This window comes from Centrocercus urophasianus, unplaced genomic scaffold (genome assembly GCF_019232065.1).
Source record: "Centrocercus urophasianus isolate 14NV4802_14NV808 unplaced genomic scaffold, USGS_Curo_1.0 seq_12, whole genome shotgun sequence".
In the NCBI taxonomy this organism is placed as follows: Eukaryota; Metazoa; Chordata; class Aves; order Galliformes; family Phasianidae; genus Centrocercus; species Centrocercus urophasianus.
Window position 1 is genome coordinate 38,875,859 of NW_024884364.1, and position 24,964 is coordinate 38,900,822.

The 24,964-nt window shown below is 36.5% G+C and overlaps 1 protein-coding gene across 14 annotated transcripts in view; it reads left to right on the forward strand.

The window, feature by feature from the left end:
* The window catches only part of DMD (dystrophin), a 979,751-nt gene that overhangs the window by 833,074 nt on the left and 121,713 nt on the right, over positions 1–24,964 (forward strand). For all 14 annotated transcript variants that reach the window (XM_042811110.1, XM_042811098.1, XM_042811099.1 and 11 more), the window contains one exon: positions 23,992–24,070. In XM_042811110.1, the coding sequence (XP_042667044.1) occupies positions 23,992–24,070 (79 nt within the window). The remainder of the gene's footprint in view (positions 1–23,991; positions 24,071–24,964) is intronic.

Here is a 24,964-nt window from a genome sequence, read left to right on the forward strand (position 1 = left end):
TTCCTTCCTCCCTTCCTTCCTTCCTTCTTTCTTTTCTTTCTTTTCTTGCTTGCTTTGCTTGCTTTGCTTGCTTTCTTTGCTTTTCTTTCTTCCTTTCTTCCTTTCTTCCTTTCCTTTAATTTGCAATATTCAGATGCATAGGTGAACTTCTAGAATTTTAATTATTTCTGTTTCACATGAGCTGCAGAAATCCAAAAGGGTTGGGGAAAGATTTAATTTTAGATAGCAGGTTAATTAACTGCATTTGTAAAAACTAGTGTAACTTTAATTAAATGTCTCTACATTAATTTAGTTATGTAATTGAAAATGTATTGGGATAGTCCTTACAATTTATGACTCTTCCTGCTTGAGGATTTTAAGTAACAGATCATAATAATAATGAAAGTAAAGAAAATGTTTAAGCTTTTGCTAGATTTCTACCAGTTTTTTTCAAGTACCAGTAAGGTAGCTTTTACTCCCAAACATTTTTTAGTTCTGTAGATTTTATGACAGGGTTAGGTAACTGAAAACTCAACCTGTAGATAATGACTGAAGAAGTATTTTTCTCTTCTTGTATGTGTTGGGGCTTGTTTGTCTTTATCCCACTTGAACTGTTGTGCTTCTTACAATGTTGTGTCAACACTAACAGTAACATTGTCTACTAAAAAGCTACCACTCACAAGTCTCTACAGGGGGCAGTTCTGTTGAGATTCCTTGCAATGCTCGGAGAAATCTGATTGAGCACTCTGCCCTTTTGTCAGAAGTATAAGCTGTGGAGGGAGGAGGAGGTCCAGAGAGGAAGGCAGGGGCCCAACACTGTTTAATCTTTCTGTAGATTTCCAGAGGCACCCACGCATTTCCATCACAGCATGCAACTCCTCTCTGGTTCCCTGCTCTGCTATGAGAGATGTAGAGAGACAAAGAGAGGCTGGAGCTTTGCACATAATGTGGGCAGGTGTGCAGCTATTTAAATGAAATCCTGTATTGTGTAGCTACCTTCTCCCATGACCTTGCCCCATGAGAAAAGGTTAAGCATTGCTTTTCACCATTGTGCTGTGACTACCTGAAGTAGAAATATGTCATAAATGTTATGCTTAATATTTGTGTATAATTGTAGTTAAATCTGATTTACATTCCATTTCTGAACCTATACCGATGACTGCAATCTTCCAGTGACAGCACTCAGAATTTCTAGTAGTATTTGTTTTTCCCTGATTGAAATTGTTTCCACTGCCCTCCATTTCCCTTACGATTGAAAAGTGAATTACACTGATACTTTGCCAAAGAGATGGCTTATAGTAATTTTCTTTTCCTTCCCAACACCTATTGTGTGCGTCAGTTGCATAAATGATAATTTGAAGCCTTTTAGCACAGCTGGATATTTTTCATTGATTCTTTTCATCTGAGCATCATTCATTAGAGTTCCTTCATCTTTTTGTCTGCAGCACACTTTATCTACAGAATACTGGGTTTTGTAGAACAAAATGGAGCAAAAAGTACAAGGACTTCAAGTCCTTTCAGTGTCATATTAGTCAGGTTATAAATTTGAAGCAGAGCAAACAATCTCATTTGTTTGCCTTCCTCGAGGTGCAAACTTATCTTAATTTATTCCATACTGACAAAGGAACTTTAAGAAATAATACCTGATTGTTTCAATCCTTGCTTTTATGGTATCCGTTAATACTACCATTCCAAAAGTTCTAGTTCTTTTAAGTGTATATTTATAAAAATATAGGATCATGTTCAGGAAAGGCTCGGGTTTGTGAAAATCAAACATTTATAGTGTGTTACAATATAATGCACGTTATTATCTCCGTCCCACAACTTCATCTTTTCCATGTGATAACTGTATATGTATAGCACTTCTAGTCCTCTCCTGTTCAATTTTAGTAGAAAGCAAGTTTGCCATTATGAACAACACTACTTTGTCAGAAATGCTCTAACTAAATGTTGTGCAAGAACTGTGAAGTTTTCCCTTATATAATATTAATATTCAATATAATAAATGAAAGGTAGGTGAAATTTGGTTCTCACTGGTTAGGTGTAAAAAATAAACTTTCTTGGAAGTGGTGTGGTGAAATTTTACTAGTAGTCCAACTTTCAATACGTCTTTTTTTCCGTGCATGAAAGGAATAATTTAGCAGACTTCAACAAGAATAATCCTAAAATGACCAACATCTCAGATCAGCGTTTTACATTGGCAGTATTTCTTGATTGACTTCACCTGATTAACCAATGAGAGTACTTGGCTAAATTATAGATCTGAAGTAAATGGTGGATAGTCTTCTAACACTTCTTCATTTTCTACCACTGGAATGCTTTATTTGTGCTGCAGCATGCTGTTTTTTTAAGTGAAGTTTGATTGCTGTGTATTCTTAAATTGTTCGGGTGCACAGACAGTAAGAGTGATTTTCCATGAGGGTGTAGTGTAATACGTAAACCAGGTTTATGAATTCAAGAGCCATTTTTCTGAACTGCAGAAAGTTATACTGAATGAACCAGAATAGTTTGTTAAAGTCTGAAGAGCAGAATAGCATCATTATGATCTCAGCTTACTTGGCCAACTTATTAGATGGGTGGTACTGTTGAGATGACGGTTGCTGTAGTTTCAATGTCTCTGATAGCTGATGTAATGTCTGCAAACTGGTAAAGCTATAAAATTAGAAATCCAGAAACTGGTATTGATTGAACTCCATCTGAAAATAATATGCACCTATATTGAATGCTGTCTTTTCTAAGAAAAAGTTCATATTCAAATATTTTGTATTACCTAACTGATATAGAATGTGTCTGTTTAGTAATAATAAAAGCATCTCTTTCAGTAGTACTGCAAAGGGCTATATTTCTTTTATACCATCAATAATATTTACCCTAAGCCATGTCATAGTAACTCATTAATTATTGTTGTAAAATTCATCTTTTATCTCTTCTGAAATTTTTTTTGCTTAATGCCTATACAAGTTGATTCCAGCTGTTACCACTTGTTCTTAAACACAGAGCAAGATGCCCAGGACATTTATTAAACTTCATTGTTAACATTTTGTTTAACTTGAGAAAGGTCAGGATTCAAGAAAGGCCTCCAATCTGCAGATTATTCTAGATTTACAGAGCACTGCCTGTGCCAAAGAACTTTGCCTTCCTGCTAAGTATGAAGAAGATGCTCGGTTGCAGTTGTGTTGCATGCTTCGTTTTACTTTAAAAAAATTAATGTTCAAGTCAGATTATTAGTAATGTACCTTGATTATTACAAAACTAAGGTTTCATTTTGATTTGAAAAAGATTGTCTGATAAACAGGATTTTCTTTTCTGTTTTCTGGTGCTTATTGCTATGCCATTCAAGCTTTTTAATTCTCGAGGATTAATAGTAAGCACTTAACTGAATATTTATTCCCTTGTTCTATATTTCCAAGATCATAATCTGGTCAACAGTCAGACACAGTACGATTTTATGAAGAGATGTATCTTGGTATCCTGAGGAATTTCATAGCATAAGAAACAGAGCAGGACTTCTAGTGTTCCTAGTAATGCAGGAAAATGTGTGAACGCGTCACCCAATCCACATTTGTAGATGTAAACTGTAGAATTCTTAAAGATTAACATACTTTGAATATGAACTTTTATACAGATACTGTACCAAATACGAATCTATTGGAGATGAAATGTTAGCTGCCAGGATAGAATTTGGGAAATGATTTCCCAATTAATATGAAAATATCATTTATTTCACTCAACAATTTAAAGTGCTCATAATAGTGAGAGAGATTCAGCTGACAAAATGATTTTGCAGATACAGGAGTTGAGATTAGTAACACATTTTCTCAAGGGATCAGTGTTTAAACTTCAAGTCCAAGATTTCATGTTAAAACTTTTAAAACTAGGGGAAAAAAAAAAAAAGTATACATTAAAATTGCACCATTTGACAGTCTAACATACATTTGAAGACAGTCCTCACATTTCCAGTGTTTTGATCTTGATGGTAATGCAGACATAAGTGAGGATTATACCTCTCTGGATATATCTCAAATCTGTATCTTTAGATGTTGCAGTCATGTCCGTGGACTAAAAAAAGGACTTAGTCAATGCTGCTGAATGTGCATTTGATTTAAGATGGAAGAAGATATTTGTTACGGGGTTTATTAGTTCTTTGCAGATTAATTTGCTTAAGCCTCCTTGACTCAGTGTGGGAAATTTGCAGCCACATTTGAAAAAGGAAGAAATAAAAGTGACCAATTTAAGAACAAACACAAATTGTATTTTTCCTTTACCAGGTTCTGCATCCTTCAGGTACTTGATCATACCAGTTGTTTTCTCATACGTGCAACAATAATAAAACAAAATCTGTATTTCTGGCTTCTCAGCTCTCTATTTCCCTTTTCTCCCTGACTTGTGATTGTTTTGGCTTGGATGAGACAGATGCTAAATTACAAGACAGTGTGATGGTGTGGATAACTGAAACACACTGATAGAGTTACTGTTCTTAGGGAAATGCCATGGAATGCTCTACAAGGATGGATATTTCAAAATCAAATGCAACATTTCTGTACTAGTAGCTATTTTTTCTAAGATATGTGTAATCTGGGAAATTTGGCCCATGTGGTTTTCGTACACTTTTTACAGTCTCAGTATACACTGTTCAGTTCCATAACTAGTCTGTTGGTTTCTCACACAGTTGTTTCCAAAGTTCACTTTGAAATTTGCAGCTACCTTACAGCCTCATATCAGCTACTGCTGGCAACCCAGAACGATACAAATTAGGTGGTCAAAAGCAATTACAGATCATCAGAGCGGAATCTGGCCTCTGCAGCCAGAAAGCAGTTGCTGACACATAACTGTAGGCCAGCATTACCATTCCAGCAGTGTGTAATCAAAGCACTTGTTTGTTCAGAGGAATGCTACTGCATGGTAGAGTTTGTGACTGAATAGGCTGTCTAAATAATGCCTTCTGTCTTAGGTTTGGTTGGCTAAGAGTGGGAAGATTATTTTTGTTGGTTTTTGTATTCCCATGACATTGTGGGAAGGCTATGGAGGTTGTGAAAGGACCTACCAGGGTACAAAAGAAAAGGCATAATAGGATCTGCAAGAGCAGAGAGAGAGAAAGTTCTAGTGAGAGAAAGAGAAGAGAAAAAGAAAACCTTTTTTCAGCATGTTTGTTTTGTTTTGTTTTTTTTTGGTGTTTTTTTTTTTTAAGATATAAATGTAAGTAGATTTTTAAAAGCACATGACATCATTTATGTGATAGTAAAAGACAAACAGAAAAAGTAAAGTAAGAATGAAGCTGGACTTAAAAAATGTCACTCATGTTCCCTTTGGGTTTCTTGCAACTGCAGTAAAATTTCGTTTGTATAGTATTAACACTGTGTGATGGATTCAAAAAAGGCAAAGAAAAGCTAGCACGCTAGACAAGGAAGGTTTCAGATTGTTCCTGGAGGTTTTCATTAAGTTAAAAAAATGAATATGGACACACAAAAAACATTGAACAGCTAAGGCTTTTTATCATCCATTTCTAAACATCTGCTTGTGACTTTGTTATTTTTAATATAAGTTACAGAAGACTCAGTGCTGCATGTAATTCCTTTGTATGCCTGTTTCAAGTGTGTAAGCTCGCTGCAGTTTATCTATCAAATATGATTTTGCTTTTTACAAGTGATCTGGTTTCTTTTTTTTTTCAGAAATATTTAATGAAAAAAAAAAGCTTGCAGAAGCTTATTTCTGTTGTATGATTTCTTTAGAAATCCCAGCCATCCTGATGTCTTAACCCTGTTTGTTGCCTAGACAATGAGGTTGCTCACCTAATTTTAATGGCATCTGTTTGATTTTGCGGTTAGATGGTCCTGCAAAGACCTTCCATAATGGGCAAGTGACCCCTTCTATTGTCATGTAGTGGTGGAGTTTTTTTTACTTCACATAATCCCTGAGAACGAATTTCAATCTCAGAAGTGTTAATGCAGTTTTATATAAAACTCTGGCATCTGATCTTGTAGAATTAAAGCAAATAGCAACCAAGTTTAAGGGCTTACTGAAAGTAAAATCAAGTCTATCTTTATTTTTAAACTATACGCATGGGTTTAAGGTGTCCTTACATAGAATTTTAAAGGAATTTTATAGAAACAATGAGAATCTTTCATAGAAACCACTCAAATTTTATGAGCTACAAGAATCGATATACTTATTTTTTCTCTGTGGAACCCTTTCTAGAACAAGTCCTTCATAATTAAGTCAGTCACAAATATATATATACACATATATATATATATTTTTTTTTTTTCAAAAGAAAGCTCATTTGTTCCCTTTATTTGCCTAGCTGAAAGGCCAAGTGGCAACTTGTCACTGTGATAACTATAGCTTGTATGCTACACATTCAGAAAGGATTTCTGGCTTAGTAAATTAAAGTTTTGTAATTGCCAATTAAGCTGCCTGTCAGTATATTTTATGGGACCCACATACAGATGCTGCAAGTTCAGGTTTTGAGGCTAGCTTCAGACTGTGTAGGAAATCTTGTCTTTGCATCTTTCCTAGCATTACTGCTTGTTTCGTAGTTTGCCTGCATTGTGCTCTTTGTCAGCTATGCTTCACCTCAGGACCCATGTGTTCCCTAATCTTGGTTCTCCAAGATCTCTTCTATTCTTAGATTTCCCAAATGCCTGCCTTCTCAAATAACTGAGTAATAAGCTAAGGTGAAACAGAACTAAATGATTTACCTCTGAGAAAATAGTGATGAAATAGAGATAACTGCGGAAGTGGTTAACTGAGAGGTTTTCTATGGCCTTTAATAATAAACAACCAAAATGATTATCAGAATGTGACTTTTTAGAGTTTAACCTTTTCTATATAAAAGGTTATATATCTATAACCTTATCTGGAGGTTAAAGGGTATGTATTTTTCATATTTGAGGCCATGCAGATAGATGATATGTGCATTTTAAAGAACTCTACTATGACATTTATGCTCCAGGGCTTGTTATATTCATTTTTGAGCCAATATGCAAAAAAATATCTGTGTAAGGTTTACACTAATATGTTTGAATTCTGTGAAATGTCAGTAGTCAGTTACCCCAAATGCCACTGCTTTGGCATCACCTCCTCCTGCAGGTTGCAGGCTGGGTCTCCATTATGTTGGGAAGACAGAACCCTCCTTTGTCCATGGCACGATCTATCTGTGGGGTGGGAAGCAGTAAAAGCTTTTCAGAAATGTTCTGATTCCTCTGGGATCCTCACAGTTTGATAGTAATAAATAAGGCATTCAGTTCGGCCAAAAGAGGAGTAAAAAAAGTTAAAAGAAGGAAACTGTTAATAATATTATGAAATTGAGTAAAAGTTATGGCACTTATTGAGCGCACTATGTGGTAATGCTTTTTTTGCACACGTGAAGTGATGATGTTCCTGGACTCATGCATATGCTGTGCCAGTGTAACTTTCAACCTTAACCATAAACCATCCTATATTCTCAGCAAATATGTGGGATGTGTGTGTGTATATACACACACATTCATATATATATATATATATATATCATATAACACCTTTTATTCCCAAATTGATTCACGTGTGGAAATAGGACATTGTGTCTTCTGTTTTAAACTAGAAAATGTTCTGCATCATTAAGGCTTAGCATTGTGGCCCACATATAACTTAAGTTTTACTTTCATGTCACTTGAATTTAACTCACAGCTTAAAAAGCATAAATACTTAGACTTTGACCAGCTACAGGGGGCAGACAACTCTTTCACAAGTCATATTACACTATTATAGTTTTGCTGTTATCTTCAATCAGTGTAATATCAATCCTATCAGCAATTGTTTCCATTTGAACTGTTATTTACCAAGAGTCATTTTGCTGTCTTTCAGTGTACTATATATGTACATCTTGCCCAGGGAGAAAGAGAGGCTTTTGTGCAAAATCAGGAGCTTTGGTTGTATACAAAGAAGTGTCAGATAACAGAGAGCATTAAGCACTGATCATATGGATGCTCCCAAGCCTGAGCAGCTTCTAGGACATAGCTCATTCTGCAATACATTGAGAGTGAGAGGCCATCTTCAAAAGGTTCATTGGACAAGAACAATAAATAAAAGTTTTTTTAATCCTTCCAGTCAGTAATCTCATGAAATGAAGCTTTTCCTTTCATGTTGTGTCAGCAATTGATTGAGCAAGTACTTTTAATACAGCTTGAAACAGAATATTACATTCTTGAGCTTGCCAGATTTAAGCATATGGATGAAACAGTCCAACAATGTGAATAGATCACGTTGTAATTAAACTGTCCCCACAGACATCATCTTACTGGTTTCATCCTGTGCAGCTAAAAGGGAAACCAAACACACAATGCATGTGGGGAGGTCTTGGGGGTAAGCATTATTTACAGTGAAAAGATTTATCAGTAGTGATGTAACATGAATTCTCAAAGAGGGAAGAGTAGAAAATATGAAGGATAGGGGATATGGGATTGATAAAACTGCTGATGCACATAGAATCTTTTATTGCTTGTTGTTGTCCTATAATGTTTCCCAATAACGTTTTGTCTTATTTCCACCTTTTCAAGTATTTTCCTATATTCCTCTTCCTCCATGCATTCCCTGCGTTAGTCTTCCCCTGTATATTTTTGGGCTTGGTAGGACATGTGGAATCCAATACTCAATGTGAGTAATTCTACACCTATTTATAAACATTATTAAATAAAATGAGAAATCTACTATATATATGAAAAAATGTATTTTCACTGCATTAGTAGGAAGCAACATGGATTTTGAAGTGTGAATTGAAACAATAAAGAAAAATGATGATGCTCGACCACAAATTAAATAGACAAGACAGGAGGAAGAGTGAAGCAGCTAGGAGTGAAAATTGAAGTCTTTTGAATACTGATGGAATGATAATCCTCAAGCTGTCAGAGGGCAGTGCTAGTGGAAAGGAGCTGAAGATGGTCAAAGAAAATAGTTTAAAGCTAAAATCAGCTACGAGTAGTGCTGAGTATAGACAATACTGAATGATGTCTATCTTTTTGAAGTACACTGTGTGAAGTGCAGGCCTGAGCTTTGAGCTTCTTACTTGCAGATGGGCAGTTACTCCCACAGCTAATGCTAGTAAGGGCAGAGGAGATTCACAAATCTGGGGAAAAGGGGCAATAAAACTGATAAAAGATCATTGAAAGAGAGAGAATGTAACTAATGCCATAAAAGGACAGTCTTCATTAGTGATATTCAACTGATATTGGAAATTGCAGGCACGTGTTCTGGGGTAGCTATAAAATAAAACTTTTCTGTTATGACATTCTGTTCTCTAAGTCACCAAAGATACATTCCCTATGGCACAAAGATCATGTGTATTACCTGACCTTTCAGAAACAAATGGTATTTTCACTGCAACATGATTTTTTGTTGCTGTTTAATTAGAGTAAAAATAAGAAAGAGGGCAAAAAAATAAAAGCAAAAAAAAAGCACATTCAAATCTTGTTAAGAGAAAGGAGTGCTTTACCTTAAGGGTAGATTACAAATCATTAACAAGAGCATTTGCAGGATGAAGTGTAAAAAGAAGAAGAAATTTTGAATATTTGTAAAAGAAAAAGAAAACCGTAAAAAGGATAACAATGAGAAATAGCTACTTTAACATGGAATGTAAGGAAATAAAAAAGGCCACAGCAAGGTTTCCTTTTTATGTCTCTACAGCTGTATATTAAAAAGGCCTAACCATAGTACATCTGATGTTCCCTTCCATGTATGCCTCGAAAGTGAAGAGAGAATGTTTAAAAGAAACACATCTATCAAGAAACTCTGTTAAGGTAGATAGATAGAGGCCCACAAGACTAATGTTACAGCAACAACAGTTCAGTAATTAACATTTCACTCTTTTCCTGTTAGAAATTTTTTTAGCACCCATCTAGAGTAAGGATAACAGAATAATCAGATAACAGAAGCTCTACTGGAAAAATGCAAGGGGACAAGATGGGACAGCATCTGTACAGCACTGCAGAATTTTTCTGTGCCTCTGAGATTCCTTCACGCAACTTTAAGAACCTTCACAAGAATGTAAATACATGTGTTATAATGCAGTGCACTGAAATCTAAATGTCATGCGTTTTTTTCTTAAGTGATCTAAGATGTTGATCTGCCGGAGGGTAGGATGGCACTACAGAGGGACCTGGATAGACTGCATCAACTGGCCAGCGTAAAGTGTATGAGTTTCAATAGAGCCAAACGTCAGGTCTTGCATTTTGGTCCCAACCCCAAGCAACCCTACAGGCTTAGAGAGGAGTGGCTAGAAAGCTGCCTGATGGAAAGGGACCTTGATGTACTGATGGACAGTTGGCTCAAAATGAGCCAGCATTGTGCCCAGGTGGCCAAGAAGGCCAATGGCATCCTGGCTTGTATCAGGAATGGTGTGGTGTGGTACAGGACTAGGAAAGTCTCCTTACCTCTGTACTCAGCATTGGTGAGGCCTCACCTCGAGTACTGTGTTCAGTTTTGGGCACCTCAGTACAGAAAGGACATTGAGGTGCTGCAGCAGGTCTAAAGAAGGGCAACAAGGCTTGTGAAGGGCTTGGAGAATATGGCCTACGAGGGAGACTGAAGGAACTGGGGATGTTTAATCTGGGGAAAAGGAGGCATTGTTATTCTCATCCAATATTTTACAGGAGAGCAGGATTGGTCTCTTCTCACTGGTGACAGGTAACAGGATGAGGGGAAATGGCCTGAAGTTGCGCCAGGGTAAGTTTTGGTTGGATATCAGGAAAAAACTTCTTTACAGAAAGGGTAGTTAGGTACTGGAATAGGCTCCCCAGGGAAGTGGTTGAGTCACCAGCCCTGGGTGTGTTTAAAAAGCATTTGGATGTGGTGCTCAGGGACATGATTTAGTGGGGGTTGTTAGGGTAGCATGGTCAGGTTGTGGTTGGACTCTATGATCTTTAAGGTCTTTTCCAACCTCAGCAGTTCTATGATTCTATTCTGTGATTCTATAATTCTGTGTTAATAACTTCAAGACATGCCCTGGAGATCAACACCCTGACTGCCCTGCTGCAAGTCAATTTTCTATAAGGATTCAGCAGAGAAAATTTAATTCCCAGCACAACTTTTGTAATGAATTATTGCTGGAGCTGATCTTTTCTATTGTTTTCTATCCCAATCCGGATGCATTTAATCAAGTGAAACTGTGACTTTTTCCATGAATAGTGTCAGTGGAATCAGAAAGACTTCCTGTGAAATAAGATACTACTTATACAAACATGACTGAAGAGAGAATAAACCCCTTGAAAGTCACTTGAGGTAGAAATGGGAGAGAAAAAAATAGCAAGTTTCTGCAGTTACAGAAGACATGCCGCCATTTTTGTTATTTTTGATATTTTAAAGTAGTGTATCTCAGCTTGCTTTTTCTTTAAAGTTGCTGAAACCATCTTGGTACGTATGTAGAATGGTGAGACTAAGAGAGTGAAGAAGGGTGGAATTGAGTTTCTATCAGATCAGTTGTGTTTCCATTGCCTTTGAGGGCGAGCACAATTGTTGCCTTGAACTTCCAGAAATGATGGGGGATACTTACTAGTGTAATATGCCAGTGCATTTTAAAATTCTGGAAAGACTATGAAGCAATGAATTTTATGAGTGAAATAGTACATATCTTCAGTTTTAGGAATAAGTGGCATGCCTCAGCTTACCTACCTCCCCTAAATCTGAATTTCTGGTTTTATGAGATAAGATTTCTTCTAAGTTTGGTGCAAAAGTAGGTTGTAGAAGAGGTGAAAAGCTGAGATTTGTGCTTGAAGGAGTTCTCCCAACAGAATGCAAAAAGCATATATCTTCATAGTGTTCTACTTAGAATAGTTAACACAAATAACACAGCACGTGGAGTAATTTCTTTCTTCCTTATGATGTCGTCATAATTTATAACTCATAGCCCCCAAATTCTTCATGTTGAATTTTTAGCAAATTAAATCAGATACCACTAGCATAGTAGCAATTACAGTATTTCATAGTATGGAAATAGAGGACTGTAACTATCACTTCATATTCAGGCAATTTCTTTGAATAAAACTAAACTTAATAACAAAATTGTGCTCAAGGCAGAATCAGCTGTACCCAAGTCATTCCCAGCATGTGTTGTCTGACTTGTTTCCAAGGACGTCCAGAGAGAAAGATGTTCATATGGCACACTGTTCCTGTTCTTTATTATTCTTACTGCTAGATTTCTTCTTCCTCTTTTTTCTTTTTCTTTTTCTTTTTCTTTTTCTTTTCCTTTTCCTTTTCCTTTTCCTTTTCCTTTTCCTTTTCCTTTTCCTTTTCCTTTTCCTTTTCTTTTTCTTTTTCTTTTTCTTTTTCTTTTTCTTTTTCTTTTTCTTTTTCTTTTTCTTTTTCTTTTTCTTTTTCTTTTTCTTTTCCTTTTCCTTTTCCTTTTCCTTTTCCTTTTCCTTTTCCTTTTCCTTTTCCTTTTTATCTTTTTCTTTTTTTCTTTTTCTGATCAAACAAATCCTTATTGATGAAATTTAAGGTCATTATATCTTATCCTGTCTGCCCTAGACATGGAGAGCAGATTATTCTGGATAATCTGTTGATTTGCTGGAGGACTTGTCTCTGTTTCCTGATTTCTTAAGACTTCTCTTCATCAGTCTTAGCTGCAGTTGTTCGCTCAGCCCTTCGCTGTGGGTCACTGTCACTCTTGTTCATTTCCCTAGGCTCTCTCCAATTGGGTATGAGATGATCACAGTATGCTACCTATAATTCTTACAAATGTTGAGTAATAGCGAAGGCTAGAAAGACTGTTAAAAAAAAAAATGGAAAAAAAGAAATTATGTGGAGACATTTCAAAGTACTGTATAAATGCCTTCATCTCAAAAGTAAGATTTGATCTTAGAAAGAATATATGCCATGATGAGCTCTGTACTAGATGGTTTTACTTACTACAGATGACATTCTTTCCCTAGTGGCAGGTCTCTTGTTCCCACTGACTTTGAAAATGTCAAATTGCATCAAAGTTAGATTCATTTTAAGATCAATAATCCTCCAGAGGCTAAGGGTAGCACATATATTCTTCTTAATGCTTTCCCCACCCTACAATACAGAAATGAGTATATAGAGTTTCAGCTTTATGCTGAAGGCAGGACAGAAATCACTGAATCTTGTAGATCTGCACGGTCAGCTCTGAGGAGTATGTTTTATGGAGCTGTAGACAAGATACATAAAGAACAGCTTTAAACAAGGAACAATGTGGGGGAATGTTACCAGCAGGCCTGTGAGAGAGTGATGGACAGGGCTGACAAGGAAAGGTCCTGTGGTGATGTGCATGAAAGGGAACACAAAATCGATAAAGCAAGGCTTGATCTGGGTCACCTCAAGTACTGGCTTGAAAACCAGGCAGTGCCTCCAAGAAACAATTATGTGAAAATAACCAGACTTTTTTTCTGGGAAATCAGCATGCTGGCGTGCCTCTTTGAAATGCCTGTACTCTTCACAATACTGTACATGTTATGGGGAATAAATATGACGAGTTAGAGTTTTGTGTGAGATTGCAGAGCTGTTATCTTGTTGGGATTGTATCCAGGACCGGAGAGCTGCAGTAGTGGGGTGTAGGTTGAGTGGGAAGTAGAAGGTGGGAAAACAAGGAGTTGGAGGGTAGTTGGAATGCATGTTCTTGTGCCTGGGGATGGATGATGTGCCAGCTGAGAGCTTAAAGGGAAGGATTTAAGGGCAAAGCAGTATGGGTGGCATCACAGTGGGTGCTTCACCTGCCCATCTTTCTGACCAGGAAGAAATAGTGAATGAGGCCTTTATAGAAAGCTAGAAATAGCCTCACACTCACAGGTCAGGGTCCCTATGGGAAAGCACCTCAATATCTGCTTTCCAGATATAACTGATTGACAGGTGGTCTACTGTCTCATACCCACTACTACCTCATACCCACAAACAAGGAAGGACTTATTGGGAAGTGGAAGGTCAAAGAAAGCAACCAGGAGATTATTAAGTTTAAGATCCTAAGAGGAGAGAGGAGGCTAAAAGCAAGACCAGATCCCTGGACTTACAGAATAGTAGACTTTGGTATCTTCATGGATCTGCATGGAAGAGTCCAATGAAGGGAAAAGGAGTCCAAGAAAGCTGATTTATGCTACAAGATCACTTTCTCCAAGCTCATGAGTGGTTCAGTCTAAGGAGCAGAAAGTCAGGCAGAAGTGCCAGAAGGCCAGCAAGGAGCTTTTGTCTAAGCTCAAAAATAAAAGGAGAATATAGAATATAATTATCCCCAGAATAGAATATCCCAAGTTGGAAGGGACCATAAGGATCAAGTCCAACTCCTGTCACTGCTTTGATCCATATTTGTAAGACACATCTTTAATTCTTAAATTCTTTGTAATTCTCTTCTGGGCATAAATTCACATTATGGCTACATAGATTTTTTGGCAGCAGTGGCAGCTTAAGTAATATTTGCTCTCAGCAGCTCATACCTGTTTCCATATTAATCCCTATTGCTCAGGCATGGTTATGCTGGTATAAAGGAATGCCAGCCTGCAGCACAGACTTTTCAGACTAACAAACTCTGCAGGCCATTGCTCCCAGTGCTGCCAGTCCCATGGCCTCTCTCGCCCCAGCCTATGCAGAAGATGGAAGCAGGAATGGGTAACCCAGAAGGGTATTTACAGACACTGTGTGTATATGCAAAGATGTGGTTAGGAAAGCCCGCTTAGAGTGGAATTTATAATGAGATGTCATTGGGTGTTTGTATACATGAAGCTGATATAATTTTTGATTCAAAACATTGTAGGTAGTACAGTGATTTCTTCACAGAAATAGTTCCCAAGTAAGGTTATTTTCTTTATCTACTATAATATTGTGCAAGGAATTTGGTATAAAATAGCTCATAAGACTGATTAAATTACATACAAAAGGCAATGATAAAAAAGAAATAATGGGACTGGAAAGTCAAGAATTGTGAAGTTTTACCAATAAAGTGCTGAAGGATAGAGAACTGCACAGCAATTTCTTGTAATTTTAAAAGGCTGAGTTCATCCTCAGCTCGTGTCAGTTTCGTGAAACATTTTATGTAGTATGCAGAAACAAAAAGGACAGTTTCCTTGTAGAACTCCTACCAGCATCTGTGATGGCTTTTACAGGAGCAATGGTGATGTGCAATGCTAGGCCTCTCCAACAGAATATCTTATATTCAAAACAAGCGATGCGTTCTAAGAGAAACTTCTGTTTCCTGAAGATGATTGTCTGTAAGATTTCACAGTGTTTACAAGTGTTTTATTCCATCTAAATGTGAATGTGTTTGTTACTTAGACCATAATATTTAACTTTCTTTCCTCAGACATAGATGTTTATGAAGCCTGAATTTCACTGAATTAGAATTATAAAACAAATGCCTAAGAAGATATGGCTGTTTGTTCACAGTAGACATATTATTTCAAGGAGACCATGGGTTGTTTTTTTTTTTTTGGGGGGGGGGGGGGCGCTTTTCTAAGGTTTTGTGCCCAGGGCTGTAAGATGTTTCCTGAATTTTTGTTACATTTTACTCCCTTGTTTCATTTGTGAATTTAAAAAAAAAAAAAAAAATCAGGCAAGATGCAATACAAATATCATGCTAGATTTAAAAAAAAAATTTATTATTATTATTTTTATTTTTATTTTTATTTTCTGAAAGGAGAATTGCATAAAGCCAGTCAGATTTTCATCAGATGAAGCATACCTAGACCATTACCTAGAGATGTTGGCATTGGAATGTAGCTTTTGTAACAAATGTAAATCACGTGGATAATAAAATGTTTGTCATTTTTTCTACTTTCACGTGGAAAATATGCACACATAATGCTATTTTTAAACTCAGAATGTGTCAGATTACCGAACTTTTCACCAGGAAAATAGTCCTTTCCTGTGCCTTAGACTCAGTCAAGATCAAGTCTTAAGCTTGAAGTTCAACCAGTTAAGAACAGTGCCTATCAAGTGCCTTTTCTCTGACTGTTCTTCAGAAACAGTGCAAAGTGTCCTTATTTAAATCCATCCTTATCTCCTAATATATAAAGGAGCAGCGAGAAGCTGAATTGAGCAGCTACTGAAAGTACAGTAGATCAGATCTTCCTGTTTATTGATTTGTAAAGAACATACTGGTTTGGCAGCTCTGAGTCATGGAGAGAAAAGAAAGAAGCTTTTCAGCTACTGGGAGGAGAATTGCTGTGTAACATCAAAGAGGGCCTTGTAGAAGCCGGTTTCCTTTGATATGCAGTCAGATTGGATGTGACTGGAGTCAAGGTCAAGAGGCTTTGGAAATGCTATGAGAGCGGTGAGGGAATTAAAGGAGTGTTATTTTAATAAGTGTTGTATTTTAATAAGTATTGTATTTATGCATGCTTACTAAATACAGAAAATTGTCGTTTGCTTTTCATGGGAACAGCCTTTGGTGAAGCAAATTTTAAAAAACAGTTTGTGTCATTTTGCTGGTGCACTAAATACAGCTGTAATAGATGATCAGCTTCTGCTCTCTTCCTTCTTCCCTTGACATTTCTCCTCAGAAGCCTGAGCATATTCAGCCATCTTTTTCTTAACAGTTGTCTTCGCTCTTTAGAAGTTGTATTTTATTAAATATTAATTTAAATTCTACTTTGTCATGTTAATAAGCAGTAAAAATTACTACTTCACCTTCATGTAACCTGCCAGCATTTGGAGCAGCCTAATTGTAGAATCGGTGTCTATATATTATGCTGTATGCACCCTTAAACATCCTTACAGAAAGGACAACACTCTGACCTCAGAAGAAATTATGCTGTGCTTTGCTTCAAATGAGCAATAATTTAAAGAAGTTAAACTCCAAGGTAAAAGTCTTCATTGAGTTGAATAGGTGAGACCTATCTGACCCCTCCACTCTGCTATCACTGGTCTAAAACTAGAAAATGAAGTAATTTGACAACATAGAACTTAATTAAATCCATTCTCCATTTCCCATTTTAAGCTGTGTTCTTTGTGGATTAAAAGGATATTCTAAAATTGGCTTATATTTGATATATATTGTATTCAGAAGTGAGAACAGTCAGGGGGAAAAAAGTATTTTTTCCTGCATTTTATTTTGGGATTGTAGTGCTTGACTAGCATGCTAGTAGACCTGGCAATGATGAATCAGGAAGAGGGAGAACTGAACATTTTTTTCTTTCATATGTTATTAATAATCCCTTATCAAAATAGCACATGGTAGTATGAAGCGGAGACACTTTGATAGCATGATTTGGCTTAGAAATAGGCATAGTAAGAAGCTGCTGTTCTTTTCCAGGAACATCAGAGATAAAAAGATCTTTTTTTTTTTCCTAGAAAGAATATAAGTCAGCTTCAGAACTGCAAATGTAACGAAGTGTGCAAAGAAAACACAGGAAGAAAAAAAAAAGTCTTACTTAGGATTGAAAATTAAGGTACTTAGGTACTTTTAAGAGATTCATCTTCTTTCTCCTCAGAAGGAGTGGTGGGACAGGCTGCCCAAAGGGGTGGTGGAGTCACTGTCCCTGGAGGAGTTTCAGAATTGTGTACATGTGATACTGAGGGACGTGGTCAGTGGACCTGGTGGGGATGGGCTGTTGGTTAGATCAGGTGGTCTTAGAACTCTTTTCCTAATGATTCCATTATTCTAGGAATTCAATTGGGGTGAGCCTAAAGAGTATTGTATATACAATGTACATAGATGAGTGAAGTATAATTGTACAGAATTTTCATTTGCTACTTCCATTTTTTAAACTGCATATTGACTTTTCAGGTAGTGCTCTCACTGGTGCCACATGTAGAATTGTTTTTTACATGAATGCTTATAGACAATCACTCTATTGGCAGAACAGGTTTTGATTCATTCCTCCTCACACTGTTTCTTCTGAAGTTTTTCAGGAGAAAACCAGCAGTCCTTTCAGTTCTGGCAACAACATCACACTGCAAGTCAAAGGATGCTAATTTAAATCCCATTTCCGTAATATCTTTTATTCCCTCGCTTATCAATTGTTCTTGGAAAATAGATATGTATTACAAACATGATTGCTGTGGAAAAATCAGAACATGGAGAACATTATTAAATCTTCTTATAATAACTGATCTTTGAAAGATGGTAATATTTTCAAGCAAAAACAGATGAGTGTATAATGCATTTTTTTAGCTAGTTCACTAGTATGGCAGCAGTTGGACTGCAATGTGCTATAGTACAGCAAAGATGCTTGTGGTACAGTATCATTTGAGCAGAACTGTAGGCATTTGTTTGTGCCTTTTTTTGTTCAAGAGTGCATTCACACATTTATCATTCACAGCATGAGGACCAGAAAAGCTAAGTTCAGTTGCAAGCTAGATCTCTTAGGGAGCACTGCAAGAGACACTTTGAATATTTCAGAAAGGAGATACATAAGTAGTGTTTAACAGATATCTAACATTTTAGTATTTTTGTGTTATTTGTTCTCTAAGCATATGAAAGGACATTCAGAGAAGCAGGTCTGAACAGAGGCCTATGACAGAGAAGTGAACTAGCTGATACTTCAGGGGCCTGAATCAGAGTCTCTTTCTGGGTTGTTACCATGCTAAAGAAGGTGGAGGTGTTCATGTAGTCACTTGTAAGATTCTCCATTTGCCTGACGTTTTTTCACAGCACTTGGTCGCCAGCTTCCTTCATTGCTGCAGATTCATTGTGGCCATTGTAAAAAATAAGACTTGTTTCAATAAGTGCCTTGCAAAGTTCACTGAATTAGAATTCCCCAAGTGTACTGAGCACAAATAAACTGCCAGCTAACAGTCACCTTTGCTTACATGCAGCACTCAAGCCACTCATTTGCTGAGTTCATTCAGAGACAACCTGTCCAGGAGGTACCATGGAGGCAGTTTTCCCTGCTGAACTTGTTCAGTTCAAAATCATAGCTATGGGGAAAGTAGAGTGCTAGGCTTTGGCTGAGCGTTGTGCAGTGGTAGTGCTGAATTTGCACAGCCAAATATATAAGATTCACAGAACATGAGAGAGACCATTTTTACAGCTCTTTGCAGAGGGCACTCGTTATCTGCAGGCACAACATTAACAGTATTAGGATATGTGCCTCCTTCCTCCGACATGGCATTCCACGTAGCTCTGAAACTGCAGCACTACTTAATACTTAGTGACTGGTACTTTTTGAGGACATAAAAGACACTGAGAAACAAAATGTTTTATTTTTCTTTTTTCTTCTTTATCTTGGCGTGTTTGATAATCTGGACATAAACACAATATAACACTTCATATCACTAAAAATGTTCAATTAAAAACCAGGAAAAAAAACAAAAATGAGAGACTTCAGTAGTTGGCCCAAATTAAACCCAACAAATTCTTATTCTGATTTCATTAGAGCTGTTACAAAGAGTGCTTTCGGGATTAGATCCCTACATTAGATAACGTACCAAGAATCTGTTCCAAACAAATACATTACATAGCTTTGCTTATGTTATCATTATCATTTGTTTATCTGAACCTGATTATATATTCAGTTCACATGGCTGCATTCAAATGATGGGAAACAGAATGTATTTCATCAGATGTTTTTAAATTCTCCTCTCTTAGTGGAAAGGGACTTTAAATAACATGTTTTATTTGTTTGTTTAGCAGAAGCTTTTTATGTTCTATGTCAATATCACTTAAAATCAGTGTGGGCTTTTTTTTATTACAATCCTCGGCTTCATGTATAGTGTTTACTGCTCTGCAGTGACTGCTTCATTTGTTATGATTGAAAGAAGATAAATTTAACAGAAAACTATGGATTAAATAAATAATGGAGATTTATGTCTCTTCAAGTAACAACTGTTAGTGAAGAAAAGCAGTAATTCAAGTATCTCGATCGCAGAATATCCTAATGTTCTTAAGCTAAAATTAGATATAAAGATTTTGGTCATTTAAAATGTTCTCGTATCTTGATTCAGGTAAAGCAACAGCTGAACTTTTAGAAATGTGACTGTTTATTTTTCAGTAGCATTATCTGTGGAGAAATAGTGTAGGGAATTATAACTAAAAGACAGCCTAATCCAGCTCATCTTGTATATTATGAACCAGTAACAGTACCTTTAAAACAGTGCCTTTTTTGTACAGTAATCTGACTGAGTTAATACTGGCAGAAATAGACTGCAGAAGTCAGAAGAGATTTTGTTTTCTCTGGCTATTGAGAAATGTGGTGTTGTATTGCAAAACTTCATTAACATTATATATTTTTTCTTGCATATAAAGTAAGGAAAATGAATATTTCAGATGGGTTTAAAAAATTGATGTTTTCTTCATGCACAACTGCAATTTTTGCACATTTTGTTCTAAGGAAGACTGCATTGGGTTCAGTGCACAGCACAGACTACTAGATATATTTATATTGGTGGAAATATTTCATTTGCTTCCTAGGAAAATTTAAGACAAAATTTAAACTGATGAATTACCTATTGCTTGTTCTTGGTAATGAAAAGGGAAGTGAAAACATTTTTTTAAGAATCACGACAAAGCTATGAAGACCCAAACCACTCTGTGATTCTCTGCCCAGTGGATACAATTCTGTTTCTCCCACTGGTTAGAGTTTAAGCCATAAAGTGAAATCCAATTTTGATTTTATTGGAAGAGGTACCCAGTCTTCAGGAATTTTAAGTAATTATTGTTTCTTCAATTTTTCCAGTAACTGTGACTTCAAATTCTGTTATTTTATCATTTACAGCTTAGTAAAATTCATTGAGACCAATTTCAATAATATTCTTTGCTCTAACATCAATGGTGACTTCATCTTTGGGGATCCAAAAGGTTGTGTATAATAGGTCAGTAACTGGTATTTTTTGGTAACAAAATGGAGTACCTTTGAATTCTGAAGTGATTGTTCTCAAAGAATATTCAGGATTTCCCAATTTTTATTCATCTCTCTATTAACAAAGTTACCTCTAGACAGAGAGATTTCCTGACTCACATCTAAGGTTGTTCAGTTTGAAAGTTTGCTCTGAGGCATTTAGTTTATTTCTTTTTTTGCTGGATATGCATAGGATGTGAAAAATATTGGTGTAAGAATTTTGAGCAACTCAAATCTCTCCTGGATATTTCGTAATGATAAGTGTTACTGGCTTTGCCACTGTTAAAGAAATAGTATGGACTGTGAACTAACAGTGGTGACAAATGCCACAGGGGTCTTATAGACTATTCTGATTGCAAACTGGATGTTGTCATTCTCATCCAGGAAACCACTCCCTGCTGGCAATCCATAGAGCAATCATTCTCCTTAGAAATTCTGCATGTCAGAAAGTACTTTTTCCATCTTACTGGATTTATTGGAAAGTAATTATTAAAATCAAGGAGAATTCTCATAGAATCATGGAATGACAGAATTCCTCAGGTTGGAAAAGACCTTAAAGATCATAGAGTCCAACCACAACCTGACCATACTGCCCTAACTCTAACAACCCTCTGCTAAATCATGTCCCTGAGCACCACATCAAATGTTTTTTAAACACATCCAGGATGGTGACTCACCACCTCCCTGGGGAGCCTATTCCGGTACCTAACTACCCTTTTTGTAAAGAAGTTTTTTCCTGTTATCCAACCTAAGCTTACCCTGGCACAACATCAGGCCACTTCCCCTCATCCTGTTACCTGTCACCAGTGAGAAGAGACCAACCCCATTCTCGCTGTAAGCACCTTCCAGGTATTGGAAGAGAGCAATAAGGTCTCCCCTCAGCCTCCTCTTTGCCAACCTAAACATCCCCAGTTCCTCCACCTCTCCTCATAGGGCACATTCTCCAAGCCCTTCACAAGCCTTGTTGCCCTTCTTTAGACCTGCTCCAGCACCTCAATGTCCTTTCTGTACTGAGGTGCCCAAAACTGAACACAGTACTCAAGGTGAGGCCTCACCAATGCTGAGTACAAGGGTAGGATGACTTCCCTAGTCCTGCTCACCACACCATTCCTGATACAAGCCAGGATGCCACTGGCCCTCTAAGCCACCTGGGCACACTGCTGGCTCATTTTGAGCCAACTGTCCATCAGTACACCAAGATTCCTTTCCATCAGGCAACAATGACTTAATAACAAAATAGGGAAGTTAGGTTTTTTTAAAAGGTCTCCAAAGAATATATATGAAGTCATGTACATTTTTTTTCAGGGTTTTTTTTTTGTTTTGTTTTTACTTGAATGTTTTTGTTTTATATACATTGAAGATTTTCTTCCTGGTCTTCTTAGTATTTCAAGGGCATTTCTGGTTTAAAAATTATTTCGTATTAGTTTATGCTTTTGTAGTAAGCTAATGAAATTGCCAGAAGTAGTCATTATCACTATTGTCTATCTTTGTGCAGACTTCCCATTTTTGTATCAACATGATAAATTCAATGTGAGTTGAAGCCCAAAGACAGCTACCATCCATACCACTACCAGTCATGGTTTACATCACTAAATGATGAAGCACTGCTTCACGGAACATCTGCCCATGCAATTTACTCTAGGCTTGAGTTGTTGTCACCGTAACTGTTTCAGAAGTTATCCAGAGTTCAACCTTTTCCTAGGCTTACTTTTCTCTAGCTAGCAATCATCAGTATTGAAAAGAAAAAGCAGAGCCCACCCTGAAATACAGATATTTCACTTTGAACAATTCTGCATTCAAGAACACAACAGAAATAAGTGGCCTGTAAGAACTGAAGTCAAAATATTACACTTGTAGCTGAGCTATGGATGGAGGTGCTGGTAAACACACACAAAAAAACAAACTGATTCTGTACATATTTAGCCAGAGAAGGAAAGGAGGTACGGAAGTGAAGAAAGCAGGAAAAGCATCCATAAAAGTAGCTTAAGGAAGCAGGAGGTTTTTTTCAGTCATAGTGTTAGTTTTGAAACTACAAGAAAAAGAAGTCTTACTGTTAAATTTCTGTTGTGTCTACAGAAAGAATATGTGAGAGTCTGGGGGTTATTTGGTAAACAAACGCATTCAAATAAAACAATAAGTCACTTGTGTCATTATTTTTTTCCTTCTGATGGGATCATAACTAGTTACTGCAGAATTGTTCCTGCCTCCACCAACCAAAAAAAATTTCTGAAAGTTTAAAATGTGGATTTCTTTTTTAGTCATGCATACTCTTTGTTTCCTGATAATGTATCTCACAATCAGGACAATTAAAAAAAAACAGACCAGTTCTTTCTCCTTCTGCTTTGCTAACGTTGGTAAAACATTTGCTCATGGGCAGTGTTTAGGTGAATGTGCCCCCTACCAGTTTTATTTAAAACATCTCTGAAATTTTATGTCATTAATTTTGAATATTTTTTCTTGATTTACCTAATCCCATATCTCTGCGCAATTTAATTGATGGTGTCCTTTTAGTATCTAGTCTGTAATGCCTCTGGTAGATGTCATCGGTATATTATGGAATCTTACAGCAACTGCATGCTCTTGGCTACTTGCTTCATGTTTAACTGCACTGTAAAGATTAAAGCTATCTTAAAAGCAGTGTATCTGTTTCTACGCAGTCCAGCGACCCAACTCTAAACACTAGGGATAACATTTTCTTGAAAGAACATCTTCCAAGGAAGAAAGGATGAAGGTGATAAAAAATAAAATAATAATTAAAAAAAATAGATAAATGTTTGCACCTAGATGTGATTTGACTACCCTCAATTCAGCATTCTTCTAAAATATGTTTACTGTGTCCACATTAAAATAGATTACTTTTCACATGCTGATTTATAACATGTACCCTCAAGAAGTACCTGTGCACTAGGTTCAGTAAAAGTATTAACATCAAGAAATGTTTCTGACTTCAGTAATGGCAGTCAACGGTCATATTCTTTGCAAGTGCATATACTCAGGCAAATTTGCTTACCTTTATTTATCATCCTGTTCGTTTTTAACTTGTTTCAGCATCGATTTAAGTTAGGGGAAAAAAACCTCTTTTGACCTCCTTTCTTTTGAAAAAGACACATTAAATCCCAGTTAATCCCTGATTTTTGCAGGAGCCTTCTTAATTTTAAACAGAATGTTCTCTAATGAAAAAAGTATCTGACTATAATTGCTACTTGTTACTTTTTTGCAGAAAGTCATGGGGTTTTTTTTCCTCTTCTCTTCACAGGTGGCCATTGATGAGCGCATCAGGCAACTGCATGAAGCTCACAGGGATTTTGGCCCTACTTCCCAGCATTTTCTTACCAGTGAGTAATTTTCCATTTTTCTTGCTCAGCTTGCACACTCAATTAACTGTAGTTGTGTGCCAACCATAGTTGCTCTTAGTTTCTATTCTAGACCATATTAAAATGTTTTTCTTTTTTTATTGCTTTAAATAAGTTCACATAGTCCACAATAAAAGGAAAATGACTGCCAGTATCAGGTCTGTTTGCCCATGCATTTGTCATTGCCAACCTGTTCTTCATTGTTTGACAATTCCCCTTTAGGACTAATGAAATAATGAAAAATGAAATAAATGAAATTGTAACCCAGAAAGGATTAAGAAAAGGAAAAAAAAAAAAAAAAAAAAAAAAAAAAAAAAGAGAGGGAGAGAAAGTAATAATCAAATTTACTTTATCTGTTCAGGTTCAGAAGTATTCAGCTCCAAAAGGGACAAAATAAGGCAGGCAAGAAAAATACTTTGTCTATGGGCTTAGTAGGGTTTTGTCACTTAGCAGAGTAGTAAGAGGATCAAAACCATAGTGAGAATGTTGGCAGAAGGTTTGCAGTTAAGTAAACATTTATAACTCTGCGTAAAATATAAGTGCATCAGTTTTGCCAGTAACATTCCCACTCCACCTCCATTTGCACTCTTTCATCAAGATGTTTTGAAGTATGCTGAAAGGCAACTTGAAACACCTTCAAAGCTCTAAGGCAGCAACTAATATGACGCTTTTCAAAGACCATGTCTTTTCTATTGTACTTCAATTAAAAAAAGTAAACAGTGGAACTTTATTTAAGAGATTATATCAGCAGAACAGAACACAGTCACGGGATAATGGTCTCCTCCATGCAGAGGGACAAGCTATCTAGACATCAGAAATGAATGTTGCTATTATTGTACAGCTACATTCACAGTGGGGAAGAGGACAACCTTTTCT